At 35.9% G+C, this 18,375-nt stretch overlaps 1 protein-coding gene across 12 annotated transcripts in view; it reads right to left on the bottom strand.

Annotated features, from left to right (window-relative positions):
• Positions 1-1,694: 1,694 nt before the first annotated feature.
• Positions 1,695-18,375, bottom strand: part of GLRA3 (glycine receptor alpha 3) — a 488,702-nt gene continuing 472,021 nt past the window's right edge. For 4 of the 12 annotated variants that reach the window (XM_084997706.1, XM_084997704.1, XM_084997705.1 and 1 more), the window contains 2 exons: positions 15,557-15,664; positions 6,555-6,811 (listed from right to left, as the gene is read on the bottom strand). In XM_084997706.1, coding sequence (XP_084853832.1) covers positions 6,806-6,811; positions 15,557-15,664 — 114 coding nt within the window. In that variant the 3' untranslated portion in view covers positions 6,555-6,805. Of the gene's footprint in view, positions 3,580-6,554; positions 10,090-10,753; positions 15,665-18,375 lie in introns of those variants that run through there. The other 8 variants (XM_084997695.1, XM_084997696.1, XM_084997697.1 and 5 more) reach the window with 5 other exon arrangements.

Genomic DNA, 18,375 nt, shown 5'->3' with positions numbered 1-18,375 from the left:
CCAAAATCTGTGGTTTCCTGTGAGTCTGGAGTTTCCCACTTTTTTTTGCCTATGGACCCTGCCATTTACAAGATAGGTGGTTTCCTGCCACCTAGCCCATGGCTCCCACTTTCTCTGCTCATACCTAAATATCTGCCTGCTGTAGCCTGAGGAGTTGCTTACTCGTGGTCTGGTGCATAGAGTGACATTTACTGAGATTCAGGAAAGGTGTAAGTCACTGACCATGTCTTACACTAAGTAGAAGGCTGTGATTTTCAGCATTTATAACAAAGGCAAATCCACACAGTTTCGAGCACTCTTTTTTCATGAGCAATGACTAGAGAGAATTCATCTGGTTCAGAGGTGGCTAGACTATGGGGAGGCCACACCAAAGGTTTAGATTGCTTTTCTGTGGACCAGTGATCTCATTTATTATAGTACATATTGAGCAGAGACTCTGAACCTCATTAATCTCCTCCTAAAACCTGATGATGATGTAGGCAGATATAAATTTCAAAGAGGCAGACAACATAAGAATTTTCAATGAAACTAGATCGGATTTTATTGTAATAGTTCTAACTTGCCAGAATGAGTCCTATAAAAATACTTTATTCATTGACATTCTTGTGACTTATTTCAACCATGACTATGGTTTGATTCACGTGCTTGCCTTTCAGGTTTTGAAAATTGCAGCTTAGGAGAGTTTATAAACTGCAACAATACCTTAAGGAAATTTTATTAACAAATGTATAGAAAGTGAGAGTAAACTCATAGTTTCAACTTTAACACTGATCATCAAAAGAGCAAAAATGTCATCAACTTATTAAAGAATAAATACATAAAGAAATACGTAACAGTGAATAATAAAAAGCAGAGCCCTTAAGTTAACTTTCAAACATTAGTTCAACTCAGATAATTCCATGTTTGCTTTCTTCCTCCAAAACAATTTTGTATGTTATTCTATATGTTACAATTTTAGTAGACTTAGTTAGCATGGTATTTCAAGGCTGCCATCAATTCCTATGTTTTTCAACTATTCTGAAGTCAGAGGAGTAGATTGTCTATAACTTTCCTTATTAAATTATTATTTTACCATGTACAATAGTTGTTGATTTATAATGTATTTTATTTTTCTTTGGGATGTCATAGAGATGAATAAAAGGATTGTATCTAAATGCTTTACAAACCCAGGAAATCATGCATGAGATGAACATTTCTGATATTTAATTAAACCAGTTCTCTTTATTTTTAAAAAGACATTGAAATTAAGAATGAAATTTATCCATATACTAAAAGCCAGAGGGAAATAATAAAAAAAAATCTTAATTAATGAAAATTTGTTTTTGAAGTAACACAATTAGGATGTTATTTTAAAAGTATACTTTTTTTTTTTTTGTCTTTTTGCCTTTTCTAGGGCCACTTCCCGCGGCATATGGAGGTTCCCAGGGTAGGGGGTCTAATCAGAGCTGTAGCCACTGGCCTATGCCAGAACCACAGCAACTTGGGATTCGAGCCGCATCTGCAATCTACACCACAGCTCACGGCAACGCAGGATCCTTAACCCACTGAGCAAAGCCAGGGATTGAACCCGAAACCTCATGGTTCCTAGTCGGATTTGTTAACCCCTGTGCCATGACGGGAACTCCCTTGAAGGTATACATTTTAAAACATACATTGAAACAGACAAATAACATGACTGAGAGTTGGACAAAAACTTGGTCGTCTTGATAATGTGCTTTATTTCCCCATAGAGCATTTCTCTTAAATATTTCACATGCTGTGGCTACATCTTCTGTAGTTTTAGTAGCCAGTTCACTAAGTCAAAGAAATTAAATCAGTCCTGTCAGTATTTTAAGATGAAGTTTCTTCATATGCTGGAATGAGGAAGAGACTAAGAATTCTGTTTCTTCTCCTCTCCTTTCAAATAGCAGCATTTCCAACTTTTGTCATCCAGTCAGCTGTGGAGGAGTACGTTGCCATGAACTCACCCCAGAGACGTGGACTATGAATGTTGGGATATAGATGATGGTGAGACACCTGCATGTGTTTTCTGGACCAGAATTAACATGTGTCCTCAGCAGTGCAGTCCCTGAATTGACACTTCTTAAATTAGCTCAGGAGGGACTGCCCCCCCTTGAGAATTGGAATAGAAAACAAAACGGGTACCCTGGCAGGTTTTCCCCTGTAACACTGAAACGTTTCTTCTGTTCCTTTTTTGTCTCTTATGCTCATTTTAACTTTACATTTCTTTCATGATATAGTTTTCTCAAACTTCAGAGTGAAATTGTCACTCCAGAATAGTGTTCATATTTATTTTGGGACTTTTGATCCCATCAAAGCAGGGTCCTCTTACCTCAGCGTGAAGATGGAGAACCAGGGCCGGCTGAGGGTATGGCTCTGGCCTCAGTAGTTACTGTGGATCCATAGAGTGAAGCAAAATTGCCTTGTATCTTGAGGCTCTATTTCATCACTTGTGAAATAAGAGGTTTGAGTAGGTTATCCTGCCAAACTTTGTTTAATCAGCAGAATTACACTGACTTAATTTATCTTCACTTTAACACACCCTTGTATGCCAAAATATTGCCCTAAATCATTAATGAAATGACATTTAAATTTTCCAAACCAATGGGAGGGAGCCATCTTGTGGTTTACGCCCAGAGCAATATGCATTGACAAAACTGCAGAATGTGGATAATCGTTGAAAATATAATTGCTTTAGATACCTTATGAGTATGATCGAAATTCTTAACTTATAGGTAATTTAAAAACACTTCAATTCTGGATACGAGTAATTGTTCTTTAGACAATTCTGGGAACTTGTTTGAAACTAAGAGTGTAGGGTACCTAGCATGTTGTTGTTATCTATTTTCTTATTTAGTGAAGACGTTTCAGTATGTTCTGAGTTATTAGTTGTAATGCTTACTAGATGCCAAAGGGGTTCAGGAAATAATGTAGAATAATGCTATTGAAAGAGACAACTGCATATTACTTTTATACTCTGTAATTACATTTCTGAACCATAAGAATCAAACCTGTTGACAAATCAGAGAGTTAAATGTGCTAATAATGGCATGTGAGCATATTTTGTTGCTTAAGAATATAATATATAACATATATTAAAATATATGAAGGTTTAGAATAACACCAATGTAACAGTTAATAAAAACAAGCTAATATTAAATCCTATTAAATTAATATTATGGTAGTTCCAAGGCTAGGGGTCGAATTGAAGCTGTGGCTGCCAACCTACATCACAGCTCATAGAAACACCAGATCTTTAACCCACTGAACGAGGCCAGGGATCAAACTCACATCCTTATGGATACTGGTCAGGTTTGTACCTGCTGAGCCACAATGGGAACTCCCCCAAGACGTAATTCTTTATATAAGTAAAATAAAATCTTTTATCATTTATCCTAATATTTTCATTAGTTAACTTTCACAAATGGTATAAAAAAGATATTTTTAATAAACCAAGTCAGCATCAGTAAAGGGTTTCTGATTGCTTAGATTCAGAGCAAATTACAAATACATACTATTTCCATGTATTTCTCATTCCTCCTCTTTCTCATTCAGCATGGAAAAAACTGAATCAACAACCTGAATTGGGAAAAAAAAAAAAATATATATGTATATATATGTAATATATATATTTTTTACTGCCACACCTGCCGTGTATGGAAGTTCCTGAGCTAGGGGTCAAATCGGATCTGAAGCTGCAGGCCTACGCTAACCACAGCCACACCAGATCTGAGCCACATCTGCAACCTACACCACAGTTCATGGCAACGCCAGATCCTTAACCCACTGAACAGGGCCAGAGATCAAACCCGCGTCCTCGTGGATACTAGTTACTAGTCATGTTCATTAGTGCTGAGTCACAATGGGAACTCTGGAAAAATATTTTAATTTACTAAATGCAAAACAGGAATGTACATTCCATAATTTTAGAAAAGGTTAAGTCTTGTAGAGAGGTTACTGATTGCCCAGAAACAGTACTAACATAAAGTATACATTAAATAAGCCTCTTGTCCATGACACATGGTTTCTGAAGATGTTATTTTCTTTCTTGCTTTGCTCCTGGATGTGGAGGAAACTTTCTTGTTTGCCATCCCTTGAGGTTTTCATGGTCTAATCAGGAGGGACTGATGATAATAGGAACAAAGGAAGGGCCCAGAGATAAGATTATCACCAGGTAGATTTCTGGTGCCTATTATGGTATTTATTAAATACAGTGTAACAAATTAAAACCATATTTCTTTCAAAGAATTTAATAATCCATTATCAACCTTCTATCAGCAACTTTCTGGTAGCTAAAAAAATAAATAAACAAAGCTATGGTTTTGGATTTTCTACTCTATTTCCAAATAATTTGGAAATTTGAATAAATTCACCCGATTTCCTATTTTTATTTAACTCATTTTTTTTGATTAGTCACTTGGGAAATATAAGTCTACATTCTTAAGAATGATCTTTCATAGAATAAGTATTTCAAGATAGGTCAATCTGTACAATGTTACTTTTTTTTGAAGAAAACCCCCCCCTGTAAATATATAAATACAATTATTTCTATAACTATTTAGAAGGGCATTCATTCATTCATTCATTCCGAAGAAGATGCAATCTGACTTCACCTCAAAAGAGTCAAAGAGTAATATCTTACAGATGGCTTAAGCCCAGAGACCTGTTTGGAAGACCAGAAGCCATTAGGCTACACAAGCAGATGTTGTCATTTGATTTCTAACTAATATTCATTGTTTGGAGGACAAGTCTTCAGACTCCTCAGGCCTCAACTCACAGCAGGGACGAGTGAGCCCAGTTTCCGGTTCCAACTGTTCTCAGTGGATTTTTTTTTTTTTAATTTTTAAATTTTTTAAAAAATTAAATTTTTTTTTTTTTTGTTTTTCAGGACTGCACCCATGGAACATGAAATTTCCCAGGCTAGGAGTCGAGTCAGAGCTGCAGCAGCCTGCCTAGACCACAGCCACAGCAACGTGGGATCAGAGCCCCGTCTGCGACTTATACCACCGTTCATGGCAATGCTGGATCCTTGACCCACTGAGTGAGGCCAGGGATCAAACCCTCATCCTCATGGGTACTAGCCAGGTTCGTAATCCGCTGAGCCACAATGGGAACGTGTGAATGTACTTTTTGGAGCAGCACACTGTTGGGTAAAGACCACCTCACCTGGTGACTTGCTAAGACAACACATGGGGTCAAATATAAGGAAACAGAAAAACAAAATACCTATTATTGTAGCTAACTATTGTAGTGCAATAACTCTGGCCTTATTCCAATTTAAGTTTCCCATGAATGTGTAATTAGCCATGTAAATTGTACAAAATTACAAACAAGGACTATATATATATAGAAAATAAGTTTATCAAGGAAGAAAGCAACTATCAGCAAGAAACAACTGGGATAAAATACTTAGAGAAAAACACCTGATTTAGTGGTCTGGAAAATGGTGACGATAATGAGAATAATGAAAATATTTTAAATCATGAAAGTGCACCTTGAATTTTTCAAATTATAGTTTACCAGTAAGTTATGCACATTATGCTTATACACATGTTGGTTAAGCATCTTTCACATATAGATACCAGTAGCACTTGTACTTACAGCTGACCTTGCTTGAGTCTAGGGCAGCATTTCAGTCAAGAGTTTCCACTGACATTATGGCATGAACCACCCAAGTGCAACTCAAGCAGTTTGTGAAGGCCAGCTCATCAAGGAAACGCAATTCCTAGTTACCAAGTATTTCCCATCTATCAATTTTCCTGAACCCTGGGCAGCAAATAAATACCAAAAGACATATACATTATATGTAGTCCCAAAATGAGAGACAAGTTATCATATGCCATACTGCAATATTTCCTTAAATTTCCTATATATTAAAGTTTCTCTTATTTCTTTGCCAACTATTATACTATCACTAAACTCCAGGCCAACTATGTAAAGGGAAATAAATCATGCTGAAATTCTAAAAAAAGAAAAATAATAAGCTGACACCATTTTGAAATGGTCTCTATTGGCAAGTTAAGTAAAAGTGATATATTCAATAAACAGATTTTAAGGAAATGACTTTCAAACAAACAAAAAATTATAAATACAACAATGTCAAATCTTTTTTTGTTTCGTTTTTTTTTTTTTTTCTTTTATAGGACCACCACACCCACTGCATATGGAAGGTCCCAGAATAGGATGCCAGCCTACACCACAGCTCACGGCGATGCCAGAGTCTTAATCCACTGAGTGAGGCCAGGGATCGAACCTGCATCCTCATGGATACTAGCCAGGTTTGCTAACCACTGAGCCATGATGGGAACTCCTGAATCATTTTTCTAGGTAGTAACACATCTTCTCTCATTCTGTTCTGACTTGAAAAGTTCCATTCACCAGCCTCCTTACTGTACTTCTTCTATAATGGGATGCATATATTGAGACGTCTCTGAATGATATATCACTGGGTTCATAATCTTGATATACCAGTGTCCATCGGAACAGAAATACATGACCTTCGTCAGTAAAACAACATGGTACTTTGACAAAATGGGACAAAAGAGTCATCCATATTCTTTAAAAGTATTATTTTTATTGTTTTTGGTCCAATTATCTACTGTTACATGATAAATACCATATACTCTACCGAGTTAATGACTCTCATTTGAGAATATGTTACTTAAGAACTGAAGATAACACAAAGAGAAACAAGTTGATAAAACCATGCATACAATTTTAAATATATTTTCAGCATAGGCTCCTGAAAAATATGACAGCATCTGGACAGGAAAACAGACAAACATCTGACTCAGGAAGACATGTTTTACATCTACAGAAAAAATAATCAACGCCACAGAATTAGCAACACTTTTTTGGTAGTCTTTTAAACATCTTGGCTCACTAATAATAAATCACTGTATACGATATTACAATTATACATTGAAAATATATGGCACATATTCTTTTGTTTTCCAGAGCATATTATATAATATAGAATGGCAGATCTACTTCACTCTGTTTCTCCCCAGTCTCATCATCTATCATTCATTAAAATACAAACTTAAGGAAAAGCCATTGCATAATTCGAAGAGATGAAAGTGAAGGAGTGCAAAATTATTCAAGCATGTTCAATACGGTCTCACATCTGAATCCCTTCCTGGCCTTTGACTCACAGTGCCTTACTCTTTGTTTACATTACAAGCCAGGCTGGATAATGATTATACAGGTGGGTTGCCAGGAGGTACCTTGGCTAAAACCACCCCAGAGAACTTTTAAAATAAGACAACTTAATTCATTATATTTTTATTACAGCTTTACTCTAAAAAAATATTATGTTTGGCTGATAGTTTTTAAATTCATATTATTTAGGGTTTCATACTATATTTTCATATCATGAAACAATTTTAAATACTTAACTTAAAATTATTGCTATGGTAGAGGAAGATATTTAAAGCTACTGCAAATGATTTACATAGAAATTTTTATCAATTTCTCTCTTTATCTACATAGATGGTTGATTTTTTATTTCTTTATTTTATGAACCTGAAAACATCTCATCATTGCATAACACAAAGTGCATTGAGGAGTGGCTTAAATGAGAATAAAGCTGGTGGTAAGAGGTTGAAAAAGAGTCTTAATAGAGCCTAAACACAGGCAGCAGATATGAAAAAGCACATGATGTGCTGTCCTTAAGGGAATAGAGTAGCCTTAGCTGAAATAAAATGCTTTTTCTTTCTCTCTCTCTTTCTGTTCTTTTTCTTTCTTTCTTCCTTCCTTTCTTTTCCTTCCTTTCTTTCTTCCTTCCTTTCTTTTCCTCCCTCCCTTCCTTCCTCACTGCACCCATGGCATATGGAAGTGCCCAGGCCAGGGACTGAATATGAGCTGCAGCTGCAACCTACGCTGAAGCTGTGGCAAAGCCAGGTCCTTTAAACCCACTGCGCCAGGCCAGGGATCAAACCCTGCCTCTGCAGCAGCCCAAGCTGCTGCAGGCATATTCTTAACCTTCTGCAACACAGGGGAAACTCCCAAAATCATTTCTTGATGAAGATAAACTTGTTTGTTTTTTTAATCACTTGGAGCTGTGTCACAAAAGAACAGGTTGCCTTCAGAATAAAGAGCTACCTGTTGCTCTAAGAGTTTGAGGAGAATGTGGATCATTCTGTACCGGGAATGCACCAGGGATGGTGAAAGTGCTGACATTAAAAAGGAAGCTGAACTGAAACAGCTCACAGGTTTATTTTTAATTTTAAGGGTATCAACAGGAAATAATTAAAGGGAATTTGTTTTCTTTTTACAGCCGTACCTGCAGCATATGGAAGTTCCCAGGCTAGGTAGGGACTGAATTGGAGCTGCAGTTGCCAGCCTACATCACAGCCACAGCAACACCAGATCCGAGCTATGTTAAGGACGTGGGGTTAAGGATGTGGCCACACTGGATCCTTAACCCAACTGAGAGAGGCCAGGCATTGAAACCACATCCTCACAGGCCACTACGTCGGGTTCTTAACCTGCTTAGCCACAATGGGAACCCCTAAAGTGATTTTGAAGAAAGAAAACATTTTAAAGCTTTCATTGTTAAATTGGGTATTATTAGAATAGGTTTGTATACATTCATGTCGATTGCTCTCACTTGTGGAACTTTTGACAATAATCCAGAATTTCACATCTTACACTGAACATACTGAATTCAGGTCTCAGAACAGTGCCAGGTACATAGAAGGTGCTTGAGGAATGTTTGTTGAATCAGTGATTGAATTATAATCTCTCCTGTTGAACATCAGCATGGATACATGTTTAAAAATGAGTAAGGGGTTCTCGGGAGTTCCTATTGTGGCTCAGTGGTTAACGAATCTGACTACGAACCATGAGGTTGCGGGTTTGATCCCTGGCCTTCCTCAGTGAGTTAACCATCCGGCATTGCCACGAGCTATGGTGAAGTCGCAGATCCCGTGTTGCTGTGGTGTAGGCCAGCAGCTACAGCTCTGATTAGACCGCTAGCCTGGGAACCTCCATGTGCCACGGGAGTGGCCCTAGAAAAAACAAACAAACAAACAAAAAAAAGAGTAAGGGGTTCTAATGTACAGCCGGGAATCAGAATCACTATTTTAAAAATAATACTCCACCACTTTAAAATCCTCTTATTTTGCTTATACATGAACCATGAAAAATACTGAGAAAACTGCCTGTTAAGACACCATGAAATCATTCAATATAACTAGTTATTACTAATTTTTTTCAAAGAACTGTTTGACAAATATTAAATCATTTTTCAAAGATAATCTGAACAGTGGTTTACAATTCTACCATTAATAGCTGGAGAAAAATTTGACCCACATGCTTTGTTTATGTGTTGTTGAGGCAAAACATTGCAGTTTCATAAATAAGAGATGGTCAAATCAAATGACCGCATTGCTCATATTTCCCATCGGGAATCCCTGCTATTGCAAAACACAGAATTATGGACTTTTGCCCAGAAAAGTTGACTTCCTTTGCATTTCCAATTTGAAGAAATTTACCCTATAAACAACATAGAATTGTAAGTGTGCATGAGTGTGTGTGCTTGTGCATGTGTGTGTGTATGTGTGTGCGTGTAAGAGAGGGAAAAGGAAAGAAAGGAGGGGACCATAAAAACTGTAGAAAATATTTTTTTTCAATTTTTTTTAAATGATAGAAGAAAAAAATGATAAGAGGATCTAGCTTCTAGCTCAGGATTTCTCTGTCTTTTGGACCAATTTCTAGTAGAAGCTTCTCCCGAATATTTTCCCTGCCTTCATTATTTCCAAATCCTTTTGGGGAGGGGGCAGGTAATAGTTTACGCATGGGCTCTAAGCATCTTTGTTTGAAAAGTATGCATCACTTTACTTCTTAATAATTAAAATAACAGCTGTCTTCCTATGGAAGTTCACTTTATAATATCAGTGTGTGTTGGTTTTTTTTTTTTTTTTTGTCTTTTGTCTTTTCGTTGTTGTTGTTGTTGCTATTTCTTGGGCCGCTCCCGCGGCATATGGAGGTTCCCAGGCTAGGGGTTGAATCGGAGCTGTAGCCACCGGCCTACACCAGAGCCACAGCAACGCAGGATCCGAGCCGCGTCTGCAACCTACACCACAGCTCACAGCAACGCCGGATTGTTAACCCACTGAGCAAGGGCAGGGACCGAACCCACAACCTCATGGTTCCTAGTCGGATTCGTTAACCACTGCGCCACGACGGGAACTCCTCAGTGTGTTTTTGAAGAGGAATGGGGCTGGGATAAAAGTTTAATTTTAAAGTTAATTAAATCAATACAATTCATATTACGGGCTGCTTATTTATTCACAAAGAGTTTATATAATAAGAATAAAATGGGATTGTTATATTTTACCACTCTTTGTAGTACATGAACCAAAAAATAAAAATCAGTGTATCTGCTAAGGAAGACAGCTCTGGTGTTATGGGTAAGGGGGAACCTATGTATTTATATTTACTGTATTTTCTAAAATATTTTATTGAAAAGCACCCATTGTCTTACAGCCACAAACTGTAATTCTTCTTATCCTTTTTAGCATCCCTTTAAAACGTCAAAGTGACGAGTTATAAACTTCAAGGTCTAAAATATATCATGGAAACTGGAAATGGTGACTATCTGCTAGGTCAGAGATCATTGTTCGGGAATTCCCATAGTGGCTCAATGGTTAAGGAACCTGAATAGCATCCATGAGGACGTGGGTTCGATCCCTGGCTTCACTCAGTGGATTAAGGATCTGGCATTGCAGTGAGCTGTGGTGTAGGTCACAGACATGGCTTGGATTCCAAATTGCTGTGGCTGTGGTGTAGGCCAGCGGCTACAGCTCTGAATGGACGCCGAGCTTGGGAATCTCCATATGCCTCGGGTTCAGCCCTAAAAAGACAAAAAGACCAAAAAAAAAAAAAAAATCATTATTCGGTGATCATTGAAATAGGATTATTTTGTACTGCTCTGAATGGCACTATGGCCCCAAGGAAAATTACAAAGGCATTGTGGAGAACAAGATTTGGTTATCATTATATTTAAAATTTCAGTATTTTATAGAATCCTAATCCTCATAGTCAGACCTTTCCACTGCCTGTGAGTCAGATAGGTTCAGCTAAGGAAAGTGCTTTGTCAAAAATATTGGAAAGACATCACCAGAAAGTCCTTTGATTTTACTTGAGCCAATTACACAATTTGGGGCACAGTTTTAAGAAATACTGAAATTTGTCACTTAAAAATATTGTGCAGTTTTTGCATCCAAATTCCTCTCTGAAAGGTTCATGACATCAGCAAGTTTTTATAGTCTGGCAGAGTTGATGGTGCTAAAAGTTCCAACACCTCTATAACAGCATATAACTCACTCCAAAAGCCAAGCATGGGCAATGAAATTATCTAGTTCGAAAACTGAATACCCAAAGGAACAAGCAAAATGTAGTTATCATAATTGTGCTTAATAGGTAAATATAACTAAAAAGACAAGCTTGTAATTATAAAGATGCAAAAACTATTCTCTGAGTCACTAAGACAATTTCCATCAAATCCCCTCGGAGAACTAAGGTGATTATTAGTGTATAGATTATATTTCCACGGATTATATTTTCCTGGGATAGACTGTTAAAATTAAAATACCTTGCGGGTGGAAACCATACTTATCCTCTTAATGTGTTTTAATCAAATTCACTACTTTACAATCTTTGCCTTGTCAGCATCAGTGAATACTGATGGAGTACATAAAAGTTTATGCTGTGTCCTTGGAGTGGTTACTTTTCTTTACTAGGTTAGCATCAACTAGATGAGAAATACATGTGGTACCTGCTCATAAATTTTGATAGCTTTTGCTATTTGTATGTTGCACAGTCTGTGAAATCTCTTTTAGAGTTGGAAACATGATCTCAAAGGCTATTCATGACTGATTGGTCTAAGAACTGCGTCCCATATTCATTCTGAGTTTCATTCTGAGAGTGTCTGAAGTGAGGGACACCTGTGATTTTCAGGATTGCCTACTTCCTACTTTTTATTTGAGATTATTTTCTACTTTTCATATTGCCAAGTCCCATGTTTCCTTGAGTCCATTTCATGGTATGTGTACTTTATAGGTAAAAGGAAAATTGAGCTGCCAATGTAACATTTAGTCTTTCAAAGTGACTAGCAGGTTGAGGTATATCACGTTAAGAATAGAAAGGTGTGTTTTTAAAAATAAGATGAGAGACATTCAGAAAAGGGGATGTATAGTATGGAGGATACACATATTTTTCTTCTAAAATCATAACCTCAAGTTACACGGGGTGCTAAAGTAGTTAACAACTTACTCTCTTCTGTTGGCTTATTTTTTTTTTCACATTTTTTTCCCTAAAATCCCCATTATCTTCGATAAGATCTTTGGAATTCAAAAACCCAGTGCATGTATTCATATTTTAGGGATACACAGATTTAGAGCATTTATAAATCAAAATTAAGATAATGGTTATTAGAATATATTCATAGACTAGTAATTGATTATTGGATAAGTAGTCATAATGGTCCCTTAAATACAGCAGTTGGGAGTTGGATGGGCTTTCCAGGTGAGCAGAACTGTTATGGAGAAACATCATGAAAGTTTGGAGACTCTTTCAAGACCCTTGGCTTCCTTGCTTCTATGGTTTCTTTCTAGAATTTGTTTTAAATAGTAAAGAAAGTTCTAGGTCCTCACTCTAGTTGAACTCCACTTCTAATGGTTAGGAAAGAAAGAGAAGGATGGTGTGTACATGCTAAGGTGCAAGGTTTCCTTAAAAATTCACATGGAACCATATATTTCAATAGTTGAGAGACATAATTATAAAAAAAAAGTGAAGTAAAACTACATGTATAAAAATTACAAACTTTCTGACGTGGCTATTTTGAAATACTTCAGAAAATCCACTTTAGAATTCCAACTTATGTGTGAGTAGTTAGTGCATATGCACATTTTGATCTTCTCACCATGGATAGATTTCTGGTTGGTTTAATTTGAAATATTAGGGCTTGACATAGGGCTTATTTAGGCAAATCCTACTGAGGGATGGTAATTACAATGTAGCTTTCCTGTTTTAAAGGGTCTATAAGAATTCATTAGAGGGGACACATTCCTTCAACAATTTGGATTCAGCTATATTTGCTATGTCACTGTTGCCCTATGAGTGAAATGTTGGAGTATTTACTTAGTGTTGTTAGATAATGGTAAGTCTATATATGCCTAAGCAAAGTATAATCCTTTTTTGTGATAGAGCTCTACCATAGCAACATCCCTGCTAAAAACATTGTTTCATGGCTAGTATTTTTACATTCCAAGTTTCAGGTTTAAAAAAGAGACATTTTTAATACTCTCAAATATTAAAAAAAAAAAAGTGATGTGAATTTCTCAGGGGGCACAGGTTCCCTGTATTTCTGTTTACTTTTGGCAGAATTGACTTAAACAATGATGAAGAATTTTTAAAAATAAGATGTGTGAAGTATAGAAAAATGTATTCAAGTATCTCAGATACATATTGAGACAATGTAGTTTAGCATTTCAAACTTCCTAGTTTATCTGCAGAGAATACAAACAACCTATCTTACTCCATCTTTAGTATAAGAATATATGTCCATGGTTTTGGTTCATACACACCCAGTGAAGGATATATTTAACTTTAGGGTGCACACTCCTCAAAATAAATAAAGCACATAGTAATAACTTCTTTCAGTTGTGAGCTTTGCCAAACTTTAATGCCAAACTTTTTTTTAAAATAGTGTTTTAAATTACTTAAAAAGAAGCAAAATTTGTCTTTCAAGCAAAAGGTGCTAAGCAGACATTATTTTTTAGAAGTTATTTTTAAAGTACAATTAGGTAGACCAAAGTTCAATAACATTGAGACATTTTTTAGCTTCGAATGGCAGTTCTTGCTTTTAGTTTGAGAGTAGTTGAAGGTCAGAAAATAGTACTGTCCGGTTCAAGAATTGGCTTGTTTTTCGCTCTTAAATCTGAATTAATCATTTTCTTAATGGTTAAAACTTTTTCTGTCAGTAATTTGGTAGACTGAATTTCCATTTAGTGAATCTGATCAGAGTTTGGTTCAATTTAACCTAGAACTCTATCATCTATCTGCATTTAATTATACTACACAAAATGAATTAGTGCCCCATTGTAGTTGAAAGAATTCTATGGGGTTGCTGATAAATTTTAAGTACAAATTTTATTTAAAATTATTCACATCAAGTGAATGGCTAATATATTGAGATCATTAATTCAGAAATATAAAACAATCAATCCTCACTTTATAGAAATGACTTACTTATATAATGACTTACTTTTATAATTTAGAATTAAAATCTTCCCTCCTTACATTTGGAGCTAGGAGTTGGAACCCACATAACTTTGATGGGAAATCTGTTCTTATTAAAAAAATCTTTCATAAATCCTTTTTTTCATTAAATTCATTTTTATCAAAATGTAAATACTATAATCCCATTGAATTTTAAAGTCTCATTCTAAGCTAAAATATAAAAGTCTTACTGAACTTTGTTCAGTTATATCAAAACATTAAACATAATTACTTACAGACTATTAAGCAACTATTCAAAATCTAACAAAACAAAGATGCTGGCTTGAATTTTTCACTGTTTGGCAATACTTAAAAATACATAGCTATAACACTTTTTAAAAATAACATTGTTTTCAGTATATCCACCTTCATTCATAGAGATAAAAAGTTAAGAAAAGTAGATTTTGTATATAATATGATCTTTTAGACCATTAAAAATTTTTCCAAACACAGAAATTTAGTATTTAAAACAATCAAATTTAGTAGCTAAACAATAAAGGTTTTTAATTTTAATTCTAATTTGAATTTTTTATTATGACCTATGTCGGCTCGATAGTAGTTATATATACAATCCTCTATCACTGAGTTTCCCACTGAATTATCTGATTATTTTTCTATCTTGTAAATGCAGTATAAGGAAATATAGCCTCAAGCTACTAATTTTTTATCTTCAACATTTCATCCTTTTTCCTTTTCCAAAGTTTACTGTGCGAATTTTACTTTTGTGAGATTTGATGTTGAATTAAAAAATAAAAAAATTCCAAAGTCGTTTTCACATGTACTATTATGTGATATCATACAAACACATTAACAGTAATACTTCCACTTACACTAATTAGTGTGAAAGAACAGATTATCTTAAATTAATATGAAGTAGAATTCCCCATACTACATGTATTTTTTATCCACTAAAGGAATCTTAACTGCCTCATGACTTTGCATAGCAAATCATAATAATACCTTCCCATATGCCTCTTGAATACAGCGGTCATCATTTGTACACCACAAACACACACACACACACACACACACACACACACCTCTACAGCAAAACCCCTTCCTTCTGGTTGACTGTTTGCACTTGCACGACTCTAGAGACTTAATCTTGCTGCTGATGGATATCCTCATGCCTAAGAATTTTATAGATAACCCAGTAGAAAACATTAAAAATCAAAAAGGCTAGTGGGAAGCAGGCTCGGGAGATGGTGTCAATCTTCTTGGCCCGGTCGATAAAGACCTTCCTCATTTCATCTGGGCTCTTTGGCATTACCTGGACAGGATGACTTGGGCCCTTTGGGGTCACACCGTCTTTTGCTTGTAGACATGGCCCCATTCCATAGGCTGTGAAGCTGAATCGACTTTCCCTTACCTCATCATCCTGTTATAAGAAAAACGTAAGGAAACACCTTAGTCCTGGAATAGGGCATGTAACAGGCATTTCAGAACCAAACGTAAGCTTTATCCTGACAAATGTCAATGTTATTATAATGAAAAATAAAGCATATAAAGATGAGTTGCTTCTCTTTCTGTTCCAGTTTCATCGATTTATCCTACTGCATCATACAGATATATCTATTAAGAAATATGAAACTTGGAGTTCCCATCGTGGCTCAGCGGAAATGAATCTGACTAGGAACCAGGAGGTGGCGGGTTTGAAACCTGGCCTCGTTCAGTGGGTTAAAGATCTGGCGTTGCTGTGAGCTGTGGTGTGTGTCACAGATGCGGCTCGGATCTGGCGTTGCTGTGGCTCTGGCGTAGGCCAGTGGTTATAGCTCTGATTAGACCCCTCGCCTGGGAACCTCCATATGCCGTGGGTGCAGCCCTCAAAAGACAAAAGGACAAAAAATAAAAATAAAGGAAAAAAAAAAAGGAACTCTCAAATGTTATGTTTTAATGGAAAAATATAAATATTCTGGTATTATCTACACATTGCTGGAATATCTAAATAAATTGAGCAAGAAAAAAATCAATTTGGATATTATGTTAGATATGCTCAGGTGCCAGATTTTTTCATCATGTTTTTAAATGGGTACATAAATGATGTCAAAGGGGAAAATACCAGGATCATTGACTCAATTTTTCTTTTCCATGGAGGCAAACATTTTAACGCTTATTTCCTACCATTTCATGTTACTTCATTGGGAAATATAGTCTGTCTTGACAACACTGGTTGATTATTGTTATTTTCCCTTGATTTGTTTTGTTTTGTTTTGTTTTTGGCTGTGTCCAGGGCATGAGGATGTTCCCAGGCCAGGTATCAAACCCATACCACAGCAGCTGTATCCTTAACCTGCTGAGTCCGTTACTACATGTTTTACCCTAAGCTATTCAGAAGACAATCAGGTGGTCACATACTCTAGTTCATACACAATTACTTTTCAGGTACATTGGTTTAGTTGAAATTATGAAGGAAATATGCAGAAGTTGATGTCATGTTAAAGAAAATTATAACTTTTTTTTTTTTTTTTTTTTTTTGTCTTTTGTCTTTTTAGGGCTGCACTGCAGCATATGGAGGTTCCCAGGCTAGGGGTCTAATGGGAGCTGTTGCTGCAGGCCTACGCCACAGCCACAGCAATGCCAGATCCAAGCCGCGTCTGGGACCCACACCACCGCTCACGGCAATGCCAGATCCTTAACCCACTGAGCAAGGTCAGGGATCAAACTCGCAATCTCATAGTTCCTAGTTGGATTCGTTTCCACTGAGCCATGACAGGAACTCCGAAAATTATAACTTATTATATTCCAAAAAGTATTGTTACTTTTTTCCTAAATGGTGCAAGTTGAAGAGTATGGTGGATGAAAAGAAAAGAAAATTTAAAGAAAAAATTACTTAATAAAAATATGATAAATGAAATGTGTTCATGATAGGAAAATATAGTCTTTAATTATTTATAATGAAATTTACTAATGATTAATTTAATGCATTTGTTTAGAATGTTATAGTAGATGGCTGCCAATTAATTGGGTTTTTTGCTGCTAAAATTGAAGTTTTAAAAGATGACATCTTAGAAGTTTGTTCTATTTCTATTCTTATGAAAGTAACTGGTGATGGTAGCCTAAGAGTTAAAAGTAATTAACTGGCTGAAACTCTTGAAAAATTATTTTAGGTCTGTGAAAGTACAGGCTCAGTGTATGTTATAAAACATCAAAGTGAAAAATAGAAATTAAAATGGACCCTACAATTGGGAAGATGATGAAAGTTGATGTAATAATGTAGGAAATATTTTGGGGAGGAATTATGAACTAAGGCAATTGCACCTGAAAAACAGAAACATATAATTATCGGAAAATATCTCAACTGTAAGATGTATAAGCAATTGAATTTTGAGGAAACCAGTCTGAAATAAAAACTGATAAGCCACATTGTATGTAACTGTTGTAATCTTACAAAAATTGGAAATTGATTTTCTAGTGGCCTTTAATAAGGAAGTTTTCATTTATACTGCCCATGTTTTTAGCTTCCATGGAAACATTAAGGCTGAATAACTGTTTTCTTTGGATTTTCTTTATCCTTATTTTTATTTTTATTTTTGGTCTTTTTGCCTTTTCTAGGGCTGCTCCTGCGGCATATGGAGGTTCCCAGGCTAGGGGTCGAACCGGAGCTGTAGCCACCAGCCTACGCCAGTGCCACAGCAACACAAGATCTGAGCCACGTCTGCACCCTACACCACAGCTCACTGCATCCCGCAACCTCATGGTTCCTAGTCGGATTCATTAACCACTGAGCCAAGATAGGAACTCCTTTATCCTTATTGAGAAATATCTGACACATCACTATAAAAGTTTAAGGCATATAGGATGATGGTTTGACTTACACATATTGTGAAATGATTATCACAATAGGTTTAGTGAACATCCATCATCTCGTATAGATACAATAAAAAGAAAAGAAAAATATTTCTTGTTGTAATGAGAACTCTTAGTATCTACTCTCTTAAAAGTTTCCTATATGACATACATAATATATTACACAGCAGTACTAACTATATTATAGTTATTTGTATATCATGGCTCTAAGGACTGACTGACTTATAACTAGAAGTTTATGCCTTTTAACCACCTTCCTCCACTGTCTATTCTAGAGAACCA

This window comes from Sus scrofa, chromosome 14 (assembly GCF_054392235.1).
Source record: "Sus scrofa isolate SSC_HxYL_T2T_F1_AM1 chromosome 14, Sscrofa_HxYL_maternal_Yorkshire_Landrace_v2.0, whole genome shotgun sequence".
NCBI lineage: Eukaryota > Metazoa > Chordata > Mammalia > Artiodactyla > Suidae > Sus > Sus scrofa.
Note: the sequence above shows the minus strand (reverse complement) of the source record. Positions and strands in the feature narration are given on the sequence as shown.